Below are 18,033 nucleotides of genomic sequence, written 5' to 3'. Positions count from 1 at the left end.
GGAGACAGCTCCCTGGAGCTCCAGGGGAGGGGATTCCTCCTGCATCATACCTAAATGTCTTTAGCGTCTGCTAGACAGAAAAAACACACATAATTATTATTATTTTATACATAATTGAAAATATATTCACGAGTTAAATAGTCGGCTGAAAAAGTTGCAACCTCCTTCACTTCTAAGCTAGCGTGACAGCTTCTATGCTAGCCCAGCAGCTTCTAGGTTAGCATGACAGCTTCTATGCTAGCGTGACAGCTTCTATGCTAGCCCAACAGCTTCTATGCTAGCATGACAGCTTCTATGCTAGCCCAACAGCTTCTATGCTAGCCCGACAGCTTCTATGCTAGCGCGACAGCTTCTATGCTAGCGCGACAGCTATGGCGAAGTACATCTGCACTCCCACTATATCGGATATCGGCAAAAAAGTCCAATATCGTGCATCCCTAGGTCGTACACCACTCAAGAACATAACATTAGCACAGTAAAACATTATAATTTTTGCTTATTTTAATGCAGAAATGTTACATATTTAACTTATTTTTATGATATTAATTTTATTTGTATTAAAGGGATTTTTTTTTTAAGTAGCTTTACACATGCATGGTTCATTTTGTGTTTCAACCCCAATCTAACCCAAAAAATAAAAGAAATCTTAACTTTCAAAAAGCCCTTTGAATTTGTGAGGACCCACTAAATTGTAGAGATGTTACAGAGATTATTCACAATCCCGCGCGCACACACACACACACACATACACACACAAACTAGTCCATAGTTTCAATTTGTGATCCTTCAGTGACATCACCCAATCCAACGCAGTACCTTTACATGTTTAATTATTAAAATTGGTCTATTGAAACACAATAGATTATGACAACAGAGTGTACAAATGAAATAGAAATAGTTCCTATTTTCTGCCACTTGTTCTGGAAGATCCATTAAAAAAAAAAAGAGAGAGAGCAAACGGGGAAAAGAACATCAATGAGCAACATACTTCACAATGAACAATCAGAACATTCAATATAACATGTTTCTGTTTTTTTCCTAGACATCTTCACATTAGAAATGAGTTACTCCATTCGTGTGTTTTTTAGTACAAAGCGGAGAGCTGAAATAGTTTTCACAGTTCAAAAATCCTTCGCGTAAAATTGAAAGTTTCTTTTCTTGCCTTTTTTTTTTTATTCCTCTTTTTCGTCCTCGTCCTCAAAAGTGTCTCCTTTCCGTTACAAAAAAAGTTTGTCAGTAAATGACACATCAGGGTTTATCCAAAGTCATTGGCCATGGTTTTTTGGGATTTTTCTCGATTGCTGAGATGTGGGGGGGGGGGGGGGGGGGGCGTATGTGGGGTGACTGGCGAGGCTTGTCATGCTCTTATTTTGCGACAGAATCGCCCAGGGTCACAAAAAAAAAACAACAACACACAAGCACTTCTGACAGTTGACGGTTGAAGTTGAGTGTTTGTGCAGCCACCATGCAGCCACTCCAACAGCCTCTGCTGCCAAAGTCTGCAAAAACTGTCATCGTCATGTTGTTCCTTTTCGGTCACGCAGGAAAAAAAACAAACAAACAAACAAAAACAACAAAAAAAAAAACAGAATAAATATGCAAACGTTCATTATCAGAATGCAAACATATGGAAAAATCCGATATACATACTATAATGTGCAGTCAGAGTACACCACTTAACTACGTGTTTGTTTTGCATTCTTTTTTTTTTGTTTTCTTTTGTTTCGCTTTCAAAGAGAAAAAAAAGGATTTCTAAAATCATGCCTGAAAACTTTTGCCGGAGCAGAGTGTCGACGCGTTTCCCCTCACGAGAGACGAAGAAACACGTCGTGTGAGCGTTATTTAACCTGAGAAACTAGGAGTCAGTCAGAAGGTGCAAATGATGTTCTCCCAAACACACAGTCACTCCTGCGGTTGCATGCACAGCTTTTATGCTTCTTCTTTTTTTGTGCGCTTGCTTGTGTGTGTGTGTGTGTGTGAGACTCGCTTTTATTTTTGAAAGTGAAATGACACGTGAACAATACGGGGGCTCAGCTCACATTTAAATCAAGTTTAAACTGTAGAACTGTGACAGTCAAAACGGCTCTTCTCATTAACCATGTGCCTCGAGTGCAATATTTTGTACCGTCCACACTTCACTGTGGATTAGAGGGATGAAATTGAAGTTTATTTATGGCTGTTACAAGGTATACATTGAGGTTTTAAAGGTAAACACGCGTCGGATGAGGACGCCAGGTTAACAAAGTCCGTAAAAGCTGGGGGTCTTGCCGAGTTGGAGTCAAATATAAAGTGCGTCAACAGAAAGTTGTAAAAATAAACCTTCTCAGCATAATTATACACTGTATGTTGTTGACTACCGGACTGTACCTGCTGCATGACTACGTCCTTTCTTATTTATTTATCTGGAGATTTATCCCTCTGAGCAATACGAAACCCTTCGTTATTAATAATCCACTGTCATACCCCCCCCGAGCGCTAACGAGATACCTTTTTGTGCCATAACCTAACCACATTTCAGTCAGGACGATGACCTTTGTGGCAAAATGTGATTTTATACATTTGATGATTGCAATCAGTTGCGTCTGGCACGGCTCTGGCCTGGCACATACGTAATCCACGAGGACTCGCGGGGGCAGCACTCGCCGACAACACTTTGACATTAATTCAGATCAGATACAGCAGCGAGAGCAGGTGCCGCGGCGGAGGCGGGCTCGCGACGTGCCTCGCTGTGAAGCAGGAGTCGGCAGGTGCACAATATGAGTTTGCCAATCGATGCAAGATACAAGAAGTTTATTGTCATATGCAAAAAAAATAAAACAAAGCTGCTTAGACCATGTAATGAAATTCGAACATAATTCAATTTACTAGCATTATATGCATACCAGTATCACCGATGTTGGACTGAGCTCCACTTTGGGACCGAAACCACGCTTATAAGCAGGAGAAAGGTTAACGTCGCCCCCCTTGTTCATCACAAGCGGCTCAAACGTTTTTTTGTAGTGGACAAATGACTTCATTTTGGTTCTGAAAACACAAGATGAGTTAGAAACATTGGCAACGTGTGATCCTGGCAACCAGGTTGGCTATAAAATACCAACAAGAAAAAAAAAAAAGTGTCATCACTCAAACATTTGTGGCACTCACTGCATGAGAACATACAAAAAAAAAAAAAAAGAAAGAAACAGCACATTGTTAAACTAATATTCATTCTCTATATTCATGATCGTTGTGTGTGGGTTTTTGACGCTCTGCAGAAGAGTCATAGTTCGCCCTTTGAACGCTTGAAAGAATCACGTAAGCATTAGAGTTTTCCTGGATTGGAACAACTGTGGCCATAGTAAGTACGCACTCCCCCCCTTTGACCCCTCTACTCCAGTTCCTCACTGTGCTCCATGCTCAGCTCCCTCCTCGCACGTCCCCCGCCGGACATCTGCCTCCCTCGGTCGTCGTCCTCCTCCCCGTCGTCCTCCTCGTCGTCCTCCTCCATCCCCTCCTCCTCCTCCTCCTCCTCCTCTTCCTCGTCGTCCTCCTCGGTGCCGTCCATGGAGTCGTCGGCGCCCAGCATGGCCTGCTGCATGGCCAGGGTGGCCGAGTCTGAGGACAGGGACTGAAGGCTGTCCATACTCAGTGGGTCTGAGGGATGAAGAAGAAGGAAGAGACACAAAGAGGGTGAATACTAAAAAAAATAGGACTGTTTAAATGAAATTAAATGTTTAAATGTTCATGACAGCTAAATGAGATGTTTTAGAGTTGAATTTCACACAGTTTTCAACACATGCACAGATAAAGGCAAGTTTTTTTTTATCCTTCTATCATCTCATACTCTCTGTTCTTCACATCCTCTCCAATAAATATCTGGGAAGTGACAACAGTGCCACCTAGCGACGAAAGACAAGACTGCGCATGTGTTGAAACGACATGACATAAAACCTCTGCGTTTGTTTTATTGCAGAGTTGCCATACTGTCAGAGTTGCCCGTTTGAGATCTGTGCGTCTGGAGGACGCCCGCCACGATGGAGTCGGGCCAGAAGCGCTGCGTGGGACGGTGCTGGGACTTCATCTTCTTGGCTTTGGGAGACGGGTCCGGGTTACTGGCGTCCAGCATCGGCTGGAGGATGCGCCGGCGAGCGTTGATGAACCTGGGTCGCGGACACAGACGGTCAAAGATGATCATTTGCTGTGAAAGGCTTTGTAGGTCAATGAAGTTTGATTATCTGCACTGAAACTGGTCTCTTAGTGTACTGGTGGTATGTGACCATGAGATGGCGCCACATTACAAGCAAACCTGAGGAGCCCCAGTGTTTTAAGGCTCAATTCAAGTGAAGCCTCCCCTCATATTTCTACTGCAGTAACATGAAGTGTTGTCCACAAGGGGTGGTTGTTATCATAGCTGCGGCGATGCTGCATCAGCATCTTACCAGTTGTTCACTTGCAAAAGGGTTAGATTTGTCTGTCCGGCGATCTGTCTTTTCTCGTCTTCTGTCGGGTACGGGTGCTGAAAGGAGGGGGGAGAGAGGAGGGGGGAGAGAAAGACGGACACACCTCAGTATTTTCACTCGCGCGTAAAACACACACATGCATATATGCACGTTTATATACGTAGGGCTGGGTACGGGCCAAAATGACATTTCACACATCTGAGGTAAAAGCATTCAAACGTGATTACATGTGTTAAACCTCAACTGCATAAACATGATAAAAAAAAAAAACCTCCTGTTTTATTTATTGATAGGGAGGAAAAATCACAATTCTATTGCCCAGCCCTACTTACACGCACGCACACATGCACCCACGCCATCTCACCATGAGATGCTGAAAGAGCCAGGAGCGCATGATGTTGGTGGCATGCTTGGGCAGGACCCCCCTCTTATTTTTGGACTTCTTGTCTTCACTGTCCAACAGAGATGACAGGTCCAGGTTTACCTTCACGACAGACACCAAGAGTGGAGGCAGAAAAAAAATCAAATCAAAGCAAAGGAAAGGAAAGAAAAGAAAAGAAAAGAAAAAAAAAAAGGAAGGAGAAAGACGCTGCTTAGTTATTGTTGCCACAGAAACAAATGCGAGACTACCAATTACCTATCGTCTTGTCAGTGGCAAGGGCAGAAACACCTCCTCAAGTGTCACCATGGTAACTGAGTTTGAGTAATGCTACTTAAAATATGAAGGAAAAAAAAAAAAAAGCACCCTTGACTTGTGTGGAAATACAAGAGGGTCAGCGGCGGTCTGTTTTGGTGCTTGAGCGAGTTTAAAGACGGGCGGGTGAGGGTCGGAAGCCTTGAGGGCAAAAGTTTGGTGGTGAATAAGTGAGGAGCGGCGACAGAGTGTGGCTGCGTTTGTGTTTTTCCCTTTGTAACGACCTCGGCAAGTCTTTTTGTGTTTCGGGAGAGTGTGGCTGATGAAGGACGAGAAGATGTTTGATTTTTGACAGCCTGTAGTGTGTGTGTGTTCATATCTTTGTGAGGTCCAAAAGAAATGCAAAGCCCCATCTTTGATGACTTGAAAGGGCTTTTTCAGGCTTAATGCCTGGTTTTAGGGTTAGGGTTAAGGTTAGTCACTTAGTTGTGATGGTTAACCCTTAGAACACAGAGCATTTCAGCTGCTTTTTCCCCCCATTACTATGTTAAAACATACGATATATATACAAGCTATAAGAATGTACAATAAAGAGTGTCTGGCATCCTTTTTTTCAGCACAACCTAGGCAATCTGATGAAAAAAAATGTAATTTATATATACTATACTATATAAAGACACCTGAGCAAAAAATACTCATAATGTTTAAAATCATTTGTGAAATTTGGAAGGACGTCACAGTTTAAAGTTCACTCGACTCGTTTTTATGAACAAAAAGAAGAGAAAAGCGCTCTCATTTTGTCACTTCTGCACAATTAGTGCCACTTTATACCACTTTTAAAGCCTGACTATGTGACCTTTAAACACACAGCCCCAGGATGTCCATATAAAGAGTTGTGTTTTATCCCCACGGCAATTTACCAAGGGTTAAAGTCAGAGTAAGGGGGCAACGGTGTGGTCCTCACTAAGCTAGGAAAACAAGTTTGCGCGTGTGAGTGTGTGTGTGTGTGTCACATGACTGAGAGGTATTTGCCGAGGCTTAAAAACATATGAAAATGTTCCGCGCAATAATCATGCCATTATATATATATATATATGTAATAACAACACACATCCACATTCATGCTCCCCCAATTTCCGGGGGAGAGTGAGGATGAATTCATTAATTGACGGCACCGCACGCTCACGAGTGTGATCACTCGCCGGGGCAAGTGACAGGGCCGCGTTCAATTCCCGGCACACGTGTAGCGACGCTCCGCCTCGGCCGAGTGCCAACTCCCCCCCCCCCCCGAACTGTCAGGGACAGAGTTAGCTGCCTGAACGTGAGCCGCTCTCCAGGCCCACAACTGCAGGATGCCGCTGGATGTAAGGAGGGGTCACGGCCATGAAGAAGTAAGGCTATTTTTGTTTTATGATGACACTACATGTATACTTAAGGATAACACCAGGCTGGCCACTATAAGAAGATGGTATTTGCAGGTTTAACAGCCGCCAAAAAGACGATAGTTGGTTCTCTGAAGCGTTTCCGGGCAACAGAGAAATATCTGGCTGTAATTAATCAGACTTTTCCATGAACGTGGAACACGAGGAGCATATCGCTATAAGTGACGCTACAGCGATGGTAGTTTTACTTTGAATAAAAGGCAATTTAAAGGGCGTATTCAAGAAAAGAGAAGAAAGAAAGTGAGAGTGTGTGACAAATAAGAAAAAAAATGAACTTTCAAATGTCAAGTAGGGAATTCCAGAGTGAAATCAGTGGCAAAATCTCTTTAAAGTACAACATTTTACTGACTAAAATATCAATATGTGGCGCCAACATATTTATGATCATATGCAACAAGTCAGGACAACTATTATATAGCGTCTAAAGTGTCCAGAAAATAGTTTTTTCTAGTGAAACATTTCTTTTTATTCTCTTCCGCTGTATGTTTTATATCGCATTACATTCAGTGACACTTGCTGTTACTCATGTTTTGCTGTTCCCTGCTTCTGGAGGAGGAGGGGTTTCTGCCCTTGATAGGCCAAAAAAAAACAGAAGTCCTGAAGGTTTTGGACACTAATAGTTATTTCCCACATAGATTCCAAAGATATTATAGCCGGGTGCTTGATTCAGAAATTGTCCCAATTTGATTTTGATTCTTAGGTTTTTTAAAAAAAAAACGACTCATGAATAAAACATGGCTGCATAGATTTGATTGCGGAGCGGCTTCCTCGGCTTTATGTCAAAGAGAAAGAAAATCACACTTAATCAAAAGCAGTTAGCGAGGGGAAAGAGACACGGCACGAGAGAGAGAGGGAGAGGGTGAAAGAGAGCCACGCTCCACTGAGGTGCCGCATATTACAGCGCTCGCTCCTTGGCGCTACGACACGTGTCTTATCAAGCTCCCTCTTCCGCTCCGGGGCGCTACAATCTAAAACGTCCCTGAGTATGCGCCATCTCTGTTGTCAACACAATAAAACAATAAAGTTTTTATAAAGGACACATGACTAAGCATTTCTAATATCTGGGGGGGTGGAGCAAATGTTCAATTTCCCCTATACTGGAGGGAAAGTGACCCTCAGTCACCCCCCGCCGCGTTGATGAAGACCGTTTCAACCTCCTCTGATTAGCGGCGATGGGCACGAGGCACACTTTATCTCCACAACAACCTGCGCTCAAAGAGAGAAGACGAAAAGCACAAAATGTGTCCTTGTGTCATAAAAAAAATCCAATTCCAGGCATTCATGTGGGGTTGTATGCCCTAAACCCTTTTCATGGGGAGGCGATAAAACACTTGTGAGCATAATATTTCCTGTCCATAATACTCCACTCTCCTCCTCGGGAGTCAAGGAGGTTGTCGAACAATACTGTACGACGTCCGCTTAACGTCCGATTAAATCCCTCACATTTGATCCATAAATGAAGTTAAGCGATTTAGCGAATGACATCCGTCAAAACCGCCGCTCGTACATGACAGTGAGATGTAAGCGCCCCCCCCTCCCCACACACACACACACACACGCATAATGGGAATAAACAATTTCCATTTTGTGCCTCAGCGGGGGGTCGTGTTCAGACAGAGACAATGAAAAGGGCGCCCAGGGGCATTCTGGGAGATGGAGAGAGGCCCCCGTTTAATAAGAACAAACTGAGCCAGTGGGTGGTGAGGGCACGGTGAAGGGAATGTGTTGTGGAAAGTGTCGGGCCAAAGCATCAGCAGCCCGGCGGCATTACCTGTGAGTTCTGAATCTGGATGGTTCCCGGCGGCAGCGCCTGCGTTAACACTTGCCCTTGTGATGTCACCATGGCAACCGGCTGGTACAGGGTCCCACCTGAAGGGATAATTTGCCATCATGAGTATCAAGTGGGTTTTTTGTCGGCAGAGCTTTACTCACTTCCTGCCAGCTACCCTCGAATAAAAAAAAACAAGGCAAACAAGAAAGTAGATGATTCAATTCAAGGTGCATTAGTTCCCTTTAACCCCGGGAAAAAAAAGAAGATGAAGAAACCAGAGTGTTTTGGCTGACGGCTTAATTAAGCTTGATCAAGACGCTCTTATCACAGTCTGTTTGAGCACGGCGTGTGTAGTGATCAAAGACGGGGGCATTGATTTATTTTGCGTTAAAAGGGATTTCCGGAGGACAGGATTAACATTCCAGTGTAGAGGCTTGACATTAAAAAGAACCTAGCAGCCATGTAGACTCTCTGATACACGTGTGCATTAAACATGAGTCACTGTAGCCGTGACATAGACTTGACATTTGATGTCAGACGGTCATGTCCGAATGCTGCGTAAACAAAATGCTAACATACGTAGTTGTTAAACCCTTAGAACACAGAGCATTTAGGCTGCTTGTTTCCATTACCATGTTAAAATTTACAGTATGTATGCAATACAGAGTGTCTCATATCCTTTCTTTCCAGCATAAACCTAGACAATCTGATCAAATAAATTAATTATTTTGACAAACAGAAAATATATACAGTATGTATTGACCAACTATATAAACACACCAGAGCAAAAAGTACTCAAAAGGCTTAAAATCGATTTTAAGCATTAAGCAAAATTTGGTGATTTCTGCACAATTACTGCTACTTTATATCACTACTAAAATTGTGATATAAAATGAATCATAACTTTGACTCAACAACACATAAGACGCATTTTTTAAAGCCTGAACATGTGACCTATAAATCCTTACTGTGTATATTCTGCTAATTGTCTATAACGTACATTCTATTTTAACTAATTTTAGTCTAAGTGTTAATATCTTTCTATATTGTAATTTTCTTTTTTGGTAATGCATGTTCATTATCTTTATCTTTACTGTCTTGCTGCTGTAACAATGTAAATTTCCCCACTGCGGGACAAATAAAGGACTATCTTATCTCATCTTATCTTGTCTTATAACCCCCACCCCCCCCCCCAGGATGTTCATATAAGGAGTTGTGTATTATCCCCAAAGGTGCACCTGAGCACTAAGGGTTAAGATCAAATTTAAGTTCACAGTACATATTAAGTATATACTTACTGCATCATTTCTTGCCGTATTTGTCAGTCTATGTGTGACTGTATCCGACTGTTGTGGTTTTTATTGGGAAACTGGTTTCAGGACCAATTTTGTTTGCTAGATTCAGACCAACCCAGCTTGGTGTGTTTGTGTTGTGTGTATAAAATCTGATCTGGGCTACATTAGCATCTCCGTTGTGTGTCTAACCCTTAGAAGTGGAATTTAATGTCATATATCTATTGGCAGCATTCATTTTGGAAAACAAAACCGGTCCCAAAATAGAACTTTGAGGGACCCCACAGGTCAGACTCCAACACTTTCTCCCTCACTTATTTCTTGCTGTACTCTTGCTGTCTCTCACTTCTGATGCTGGCAAAGCTCCACCACCACCACCACCACCACCACCCCAGCCTCCATCTTTGTAGACCAGAGATCAGCAGATTCAAAATGTTTTTCCAAGTCTTGCTTAATCTGGCTCTTGTACGAGGATTTCCTGCATCGCACTCAATGTTTGGCTGAGCATTCTGCTTGGCGAATTCTAGGGAGTATCATCTAAAGAGTGGAGCCACCAGTGCCAAGTGTCACTGTATTTCCATTTCTCGCAATAAATGGTTTGATTATGATGAGCATGTTCCTGACTGATACCTGATTCTTTTCTAAATATCGTAGCTGCTGCTGCTGCTGCTGCTTGTTTTATGTACAAGCTTCTGTGTCCAATGAGTGTTTTCCTGTTGCCAAATTCATAATTTTGCACCAAGATGAATTAGCATCTCAAGTTGTGTTATATCATTACATATTTAGAAGTGATAAAACCAACGGACCCAAAGTATTGCCTCAATCTGGATCGGTGTCATTAGTCCAATATCTCATAACTAAATTAATTTCATAACGGCACTTAATATAAGACCGGGTCCCCTCTCTAGAAACAGCATTAATCTGTAATCTGCTACCACCTGCCATGATAATTCTATCACGCATCCAGACAAGATAAACTCCATCTCCATTGACAAAAGCCCTGTGCAGTATATTCTGTACTGGATATAACACTGGAGCGAGGGAAAAGGGTGCATTGTGAAAAGCAAGTGTATTAATGGAAACTTGAAAAATTATATTGTGACTTTTTAATGAGGAAGCGCCGCAGACTGTAAAATGAAACCGCTCGTCAGAGCAGAACAGCCTGAACTAATACCAGTCTCATGGATGTCAGACGTATCACCGGGTTTATTTCAAATCAAAGTTTAAAAAGTCTCTACTTGCACTTATAAACTAACACGAGGCAATCACAATCTCATGTCAGGTTTGAATGTTTTTTTGTGCTCGTGTCATCGTAGGCTTACCCGAAACTACTTGAGAGTTGATGGTAGTCATGGCGACGTTGCCTTGTTGCAGACCCCCGGCGGGCACCACAATCCCTGAGGGGTTAACAGAGCTGGAGACAGAGGTCATGGATGGAGAGGAGGTCTGAATTAGTTCCTGGGGGGGGATCACAGAGAGACACTAGTGAGCAAACGTGAAGAGGGACGACTATTGTTTGTGTTTCGGAAAAATTAACGTGGTGATGAATCACACTTGGATGTTGTTGGGAAGTACTACACTGAGCGGGATATCGTAAAAAAAACTGTAAAATCCTGACCTGCTGCATGCTGAGACTGGTGTGCGTCGGAGAATAGGGTCCTCCCAGGTCGTTACGCAGAAGGTTGTCGCTGTGCATCTTGGTCTTCAGGCAGGTGATGTAGCGGTTGCAGAAATCCTTGCAGAGCTCGTTGACCTTCTCTAATTCCAGGAGGTGGATCCTCAACACCTGAATGGCCTTCACCATCTGAGGGACGCAGACAAACCAACAATACAAAACTCAACTCTCTCAATAATGATTAACTATGAAGGTGTACAATACACATACAATTCATTGAACAATGTTAGTCACGTATGCCAAATCATAATTTTGACCCATTTACAACAAAAAGTAGAGTTTTAAGAGAGTTTTTAAGAGATTTTATATCGTTTGTTTTTTTAAATCTATCAGCTCTACACACACTCAAACACACACTGCCGACATTGGTTGAAAGTAAGTGCTGCAGAAGTTTCCTCTGGGAGTTTTGTGGTGTGTGTGTGTGTGTGTGTGTGTTGTACAGACGGACAGCTGGGAAGTTGCAGAGGGACAGAGGAAATATTACTCTGCTCTGACGTTTTCAAATAATAATAATAATGATAATAAAAAAAATAAAAATGGATGAAATAAATGCAGGGGTCAAGAGAGGAGCTTCCAGAATATTAGAGGAGGTAGACGACACTGACCATCAATAGACCATTTCATTGGAGTTGCGTTGCTAGGAAACAGCTTGGAGCCAGGGTTATAGTTTGGCATGTAATAATAATAATAATAATACTAATAACAATAATGATAATAATATTAATATTTGTACTACTACTACTAATAATAATATTTATACTACTACTACTAATAATAATAATAATGATCCAATGGCTACTTGTATCCATTTATGTGCATTAGGCGAGTTAATAAATATTTATTTATTTACCTTTTTGAAATTTAATTTAAAGGCTCACATTTTGTGCTGTGTCCTGTTTTGAGAAACTCTACTCCCAAGCATTTTATTTATCTCCCTTACAGCATTAGCTGCGTCCACTAAGATAGATAGATAGATAGATAGATAGATAGATAGTGTAGAGAAAAGAGTAATGTCTTTTTAGGTTGTAGCTTTTATAATACATTTTAATTCCAATCGATTCTTTCAGTATTTGTCAGTTTTAGTGACACTAAACAGGAAGTCGTGTCTGAGTGGACAACTGGAGTTTTTATGCTCCGCCCCTGCAGCCACTGGTCACACTGATGCATCTATGCCACTGGCGTTTCGTTGTCAAAGTCACCCCTCAAGGTCAACAGAGTGGACAGGAGAGGCGTTATCAATCGGCTAATTAAACTGCACGCGCTTAATCGAGGGACCGGTAACTTGTGCACCTTTCAAAGCGAGTCACACCCTTTGCATCATCACTGCTCTGTGGAAGGCGTTAGTGCCCTCTGGGAGGGTTGCCCACGCCCAGGGCCTCATAAAACACACAGACGCAGGCTTAATTGACTGTTCGGCACTTGTCAGCCTGCCACCCAAACTACTGTAACAGCAGAAGTGCACTCTATTTATTTATTTATTTATTTATTCTTGTCTTGACTGGGTTTAGCTCCACCTCTTCTTTCCCTCAGGATCCAACTGTTGCTCGGTGTGGTACAAGGGGAGGTGTGGCCATATATGAAATAGAAGGGGAGGCATCTCTGCTGCTCTGTCATTGTCTTCTTTAATTTTATGATTTAAATTTTAAATTTTTTGTCGGTTTCTTGAAATGGCTGTCTTTGAAATCCTTTTCGTTGAAATGTGTGTGTGTGTGTAAGTTTTGGTGAATTGTGTTGTTGAAGATGCCACTATTCTGGTTGTTTGGCCTCCATGAACAGTAACAATGTAACAAGAAGCCACTTTTCAGTCAAAATATGAAAATTATGAAAATAATCGTTAGCCGCAGCTCTATATCAAATAATCAAACCAATCATTTCCCTGTGTGTGGTGTCAGACTGTTGCTGGGCAACACAACATCCAAACACTGCTGTGTTGAGAGAGTCATGTGGAGCGGATACACTTAATGAGCACTGTGTGAACTCAACGCCAATGACTGTGACAATGGCTTGAGTGGAACGGGACTTTTGTTAATACGTCAAACAGCTTTAAACATCACTCTACTGCGAGTGTTTGCTCGGTGACATGTGTCCGTCCTTGTCAGAGGAAGGAGAACTCACCAAGTTGTCCAGCTCTGGGTCTTCGCTGAAGAAGGGCTTGTGTTCTCGCTCCTGCTGGTGCACAAAGTTCTCGATGTCCACATCAAAGCTGGCAGACGTGATGCATTCAGAGCCCTGTGTCGCCTGCTCACATTTCTCAAACAACAACGCCAGCAGGGGGAACAGTGGATGTCTGAGGAGAGAAGAGACACAGAGAGACACAGAGATTGACTCCAGTATGAAATCAATGAGCGTGCATTAGATGTAACTGTTGGCACACATTAAGCAGGGACGGAAGGAAAACTTGATTTTAAATGGCTTAAATGACACCATTTTTTTGTTTTGTTTTGTTGTTTTAACATTCTACAGACTTTACATTAGGGCTGTGCAATGAATTTAAACTTGTGTTGTTTCAATTCGTTGCAAAGTGATCAAACGATTATTACAAAACAGGGGGCTTTTATTTTGAAAGTAACGCTTTTAATGCTGTAACGGAGTATAACTTCCTGTCCCACGCGTCATCCGGCAAAAATACAACACACGCATTCAGTGGAATTCCAAGGTTTTAGATGCAGCACGAGTAAAGATATTAGACAGTGATTTAAAGGTAGATTTAAAAGATTTTTTTTAAAAGATTTATTCAAAAATTAATGTTGAAAACAACTTTTTTTACGTGCAATAAATTCCATTTGTTTCAAGTTCAAGTCAATACTGTCTTTACCTTAATCTAACCTAACCTTTACTTTATTTTTATTTACGGCATTATTACATTATGCCATCTTTGGCATAAATATCTGTATTAGTTTTGCTATTTTGTACTTTACATTAGGACAAGAATGATTACTCGATAAATCGATTACTAATCGATGACTAAATTAATTGTCCAAGTGTTTTTTTTAAATAATTAAAACAAGTTCTTTGAATTCTTAAATGTGAACATTTTCTGGATTCTTTGCTCCACTTAACAAAGAAATCATTAAAACTGAATAATTTCGGTTTGTGGACAAAACAAGAATGGGAAACACCGGTCAACATTTTCTGGACCAAACAACTAATCAACAAATGGAGAAAATAATTCAGTTGCAGCCCTACTTTATATTATTAGTCTCTCTTCAAGAGAAACCGACTTGGACTGAATAATAAACCTCTGGTGAATGCCTGATGTGATCTTATATAGACACGTCTCTGGCTCTCCCACCATTATCTCTGCAAAGACCCGTTTCCGCACTAGAGAGAAGAATTTCAAGCTCCAGTACGAGCTCGTCTCCGAAGCACGTCCCCTGTCCTCACTGTGCTTTTAAAAAAAGTGCGACGGCTCTGTGACATTCCTCTGAAGGACACGCTGAACATATAGGCACATGTTTCTGCAAGAGATCAGAGAAAAGGGATCTTTAAGTGGATAGGAAACGGTCCAGCGGTGGCGCTAAGGCTTCACAGTGTCACCTACGTTGTTAACATCTGCCTTTTATAGAGAATGTCACTCACATAAGGTGCCCCCCCCCCCCCCAGATACACTGTGCAATGGTCCATGTTGCACCCGCTGCGTGTGGTAGACGCCAAAATGATGGAACATTTCCACTTGAAAGAAAGCCGCTGCCCTAATGACCGGGCTGACAGAACTCCATGATAAGTTGGGAGGAAGATTGACTTTCAGTGTTCTAAACCTAACCACATTTATAACCGGGGGGACTGTTATTCACCTCGTTCACCGCGGAAGCCGCCGTGCTTTCACACAAACACTCAGCCACTAGTTAACACATGAAGACGACCACGGACCTGGGCGACTGAGAACCTTCACAGAAGCAGTGGGACAGAAAGTTGAGACATTTGATCCACAGGCCATTAAAATCCTTTTTTCTTTCTCTGTCTGACTCATTCTATATGTGACAGACAACAATTCTGTTGTACTTTTTCCTTTTTTCTTTTTAGGGAGCAGGCAGTTGTTTGCCTTTAATGAAGTGGCTACGTTTCCTTATGCAAAGCAGGTGTAATAGAACAGCCAATAGGAGTGTCCGTGCTGCCCTGTGATTGGTCATTGCCTTCCGTGACAGGCTAGATTTTTTTACAGACTGGAAACAGAGCTGCAAGTGGGGCAAAGGAGTTGGGTTTCTCGTTTAAATCACTTGACGTACATTGAATGAATGATTCTTTAACACAGAGTGTGTCGCAGACGGAAATGGAAGTTGCACGTCAAAGCCAATGTGTGGTTATTACGGTAATTTCACTCGCGCTGTTGCAGGAAGCCGGCGAATCAGCGTCTTTGTCGCCAGAGAGGATAGCGTTGGAAAAACGCCTGTACATAAGTCTATTTTTCTAACAAATGTTATTTTAAATATGATTTATACCAAAATGTATGCTTGTGTACAACTACAGTGTCTCTTTTCTAAATAAAACTTTTTGTTTTTCCTTCATTTCAAATTGTTAATACGCTATTTTAACACAGATAATGAAGGTTATTGTGGGGAAAAATGGGCAAAAGAACTTACTCACAGGACATTTTCTGGCCCTTTTATGCAAAAAAAAAAAGTCCAGACAGACAAAGGTTAAAAGGGTTAAAGACAAAAAAAAATCTAATAATAGCAGGTGATTGTCTGGTTGTACTTCCAACACTGGGTAAATAATGGTTTCATCATTTTAAAATAATAAGTCTAATTTATCTTTCATTTGGTGCTTGATGGTAGTTGTTTGTTTGATAATGATCATCAACTGGAGGTCGTCGTCTTTTTTTTTTTTTTTTAATTTTCCCCTCCCACAGAGTCATTGTCATGGTGAGGGTATATTGCACTGGCATGGAGGCAGACTGGGCCCCTGCTCAGGCTCTAACCCATGGCTCTCATTTGCAGCCTTTAATAGTCGTCTATATTATACTCTAATCTGCCTGATCCCAATTTAATGCCGCTCCCTGAACCAGACGTGGCAGGAATACCAAACAGGGCGTGGGGGGGTTGGAGTGGAGAGCTTCTGCCTTGTCTGTTTAATGTGTACTTGTGGTCGGGTGGAGGAGAAAGTGGCTGGGGTAAAGTGGGGATTTGGTGTGGTGGTGGGGTGAGGTGGGGGGGGCTATAACTGAGAACAAACAGGGTCACTCTCATCACTGCAGATGGCGTCTTCACAAGTTATTTACTCTCACATTGTGTGTTGTTTTTACGACAGAAAGAGATTAATTCTGCCAATGAGGCGGCATCATTAAATGTCACACATTGCATATTTTTTTTCCCGCAAGTGTTTACGTCCATAAACGCGGAAGAACGCGGCACTCCACTCCACTCCGCTCCGCTCCGCCCCGACGACGAGTCGACAAAAGTGACACTTTCGAGTCGTGAAACAAGTTGATCTGTGTCATAAACGCGACATCACGCGGACATTAAAAAAGAAAAAAAAAAGAAAAAGGAAAAGCACAGCGCAATTAACCCGTCTATTCATAGACATCTGCTGTCAAGGAGATGTGGCGCGGCAGGGCCTGAGGACACAGGGGCATTGTGGGTAAAGCTACAGACTCGCAGACTTTCTGACAGGTGTATACAACACTCGCAACATATGCATTATGAAACACAAATAACCCGAGCGATAAAACAAACCACTTTTGCAATTAAACGTGGCAGTTGACGCGACAACAGAGCGCGTCATGGCGAATAAAACGAGCATCAAGCTGTTTAATAAACAAAGAGGACGAACACTCTGCTATATGTCAAAATAAAAAGCTTATGGCCCACAACGTCTGGTTCACATCACACACAAAAAAAAGGATTGGTTAAATTAGAATAAGAAAATTAGACATTGGATCCAATGTCAGTGTTCAGATTGCCAGATTCATAGTCTGATGTTTGTATGAATTATAAATGTGTAATTAGGCGAGACAAGTCATCTCTCTCGTTTCTATTTAACTCAAATTTACGGCTAAACTGAAGCATGAATTTGGCAACATGGACGCCAAACAGTGACTGGATGTGAAGCCAGACACAGTCCATCAATCGACAGCGATGATATCCAGACTCCAAATATCCAACGTCCAAATATGTCGCTGTATCTCAGCAGGTGATTTTGTAAACACACCATTAAAGTGTTTTAAAGAAAGAGTGGAAACTCTTGAAAGCATAAGGAAGAGGCAAACGTCCTTAATTTTTTTAAGCTAGAAGACAATATGTGGACTTTTGAAACAACATGTTTGAGATTAGCTGTAATGCTGGTGTATTCGGGGAAATCTAATCACTTACCCTGTGCTCCACTGCTATCGGAGCCAGGTTTTTGGAATAAATCATGTAAAAGGCTAACGCTATCAGGGCTACGAGGGTTGACACGAGGCAATGTCTTCCCTTGATGACATGCCACTGAGCACAGTGAGACCTCGCCAACTTGGAGTGGAGGTAAAAGCCCCTCGCCTTGGGCACTTTCTGTGACCTTTACACAGGAAGTCGGGATTAAGGTAGATGGGGTGTGAAAAGGCATGCATTTTTATGAACGAGAACATAGCCGGATGTATCTGCCCGTATGTGTGTGTGTGTGTGTGTGTGTGAGAGAGAGAGTGCGTTTTCCACTCTTCCACTACCTCCTCCCACCACACTGAGCTCTCCCATGTTGGCTGCCAAAAGCGGCAGGTTCTATCTGCAGTGCGACGGAGTGGAGATGGCCGACTGGGGGATCATTACAAGGGCCATAAAAGAGCGATTTACAGGACGGCCAGTGAGT

At 42.2% G+C, this 18,033-nt stretch overlaps 1 protein-coding gene across 2 annotated transcripts in view; it reads right to left on the bottom strand.

Moving 5' to 3' along the window:
• Positions 1-18,033, bottom strand: part of pknox2 (pbx/knotted 1 homeobox 2) — a 102,200-nt gene that overhangs the window by 9,800 nt on the left and 74,367 nt on the right. Inside the window, exons 5-12 of one of the 2 annotated variants that reach the window (XM_058627129.1) lie at positions 13,369-13,540; positions 11,197-11,382; positions 10,901-11,036; positions 8,287-8,384; positions 4,804-4,923; positions 4,419-4,495; positions 3,964-4,139; positions 3,372-3,633 (exon numbers count right to left, since the gene is read on the bottom strand). In XM_058627129.1, coding sequence (XP_058483112.1) covers positions 3,372-3,633; positions 3,964-4,139; positions 4,419-4,495; positions 4,804-4,923; positions 8,287-8,384; positions 10,901-11,036; positions 11,197-11,382; positions 13,369-13,540 — 1,227 coding nt within the window. Of the gene's footprint in view, positions 1-1,317; positions 3,634-3,963; positions 4,140-4,418; positions 4,496-4,803; positions 4,924-8,286; positions 8,385-10,900; positions 11,037-11,196; positions 11,383-13,368; positions 13,541-18,033 lie in introns of those variants that run through there. The other variant, XM_058627126.1, reaches the window with a different exon arrangement.

This window comes from Solea solea, chromosome 4 (assembly GCF_958295425.1).
Source record: "Solea solea chromosome 4, fSolSol10.1, whole genome shotgun sequence".
NCBI classification, from domain to species: domain Eukaryota; kingdom Metazoa; phylum Chordata; class Actinopteri; order Pleuronectiformes; family Soleidae; genus Solea; species Solea solea.
Note: the sequence above shows the minus strand (reverse complement) of the source record. Positions and strands in the feature narration are given on the sequence as shown.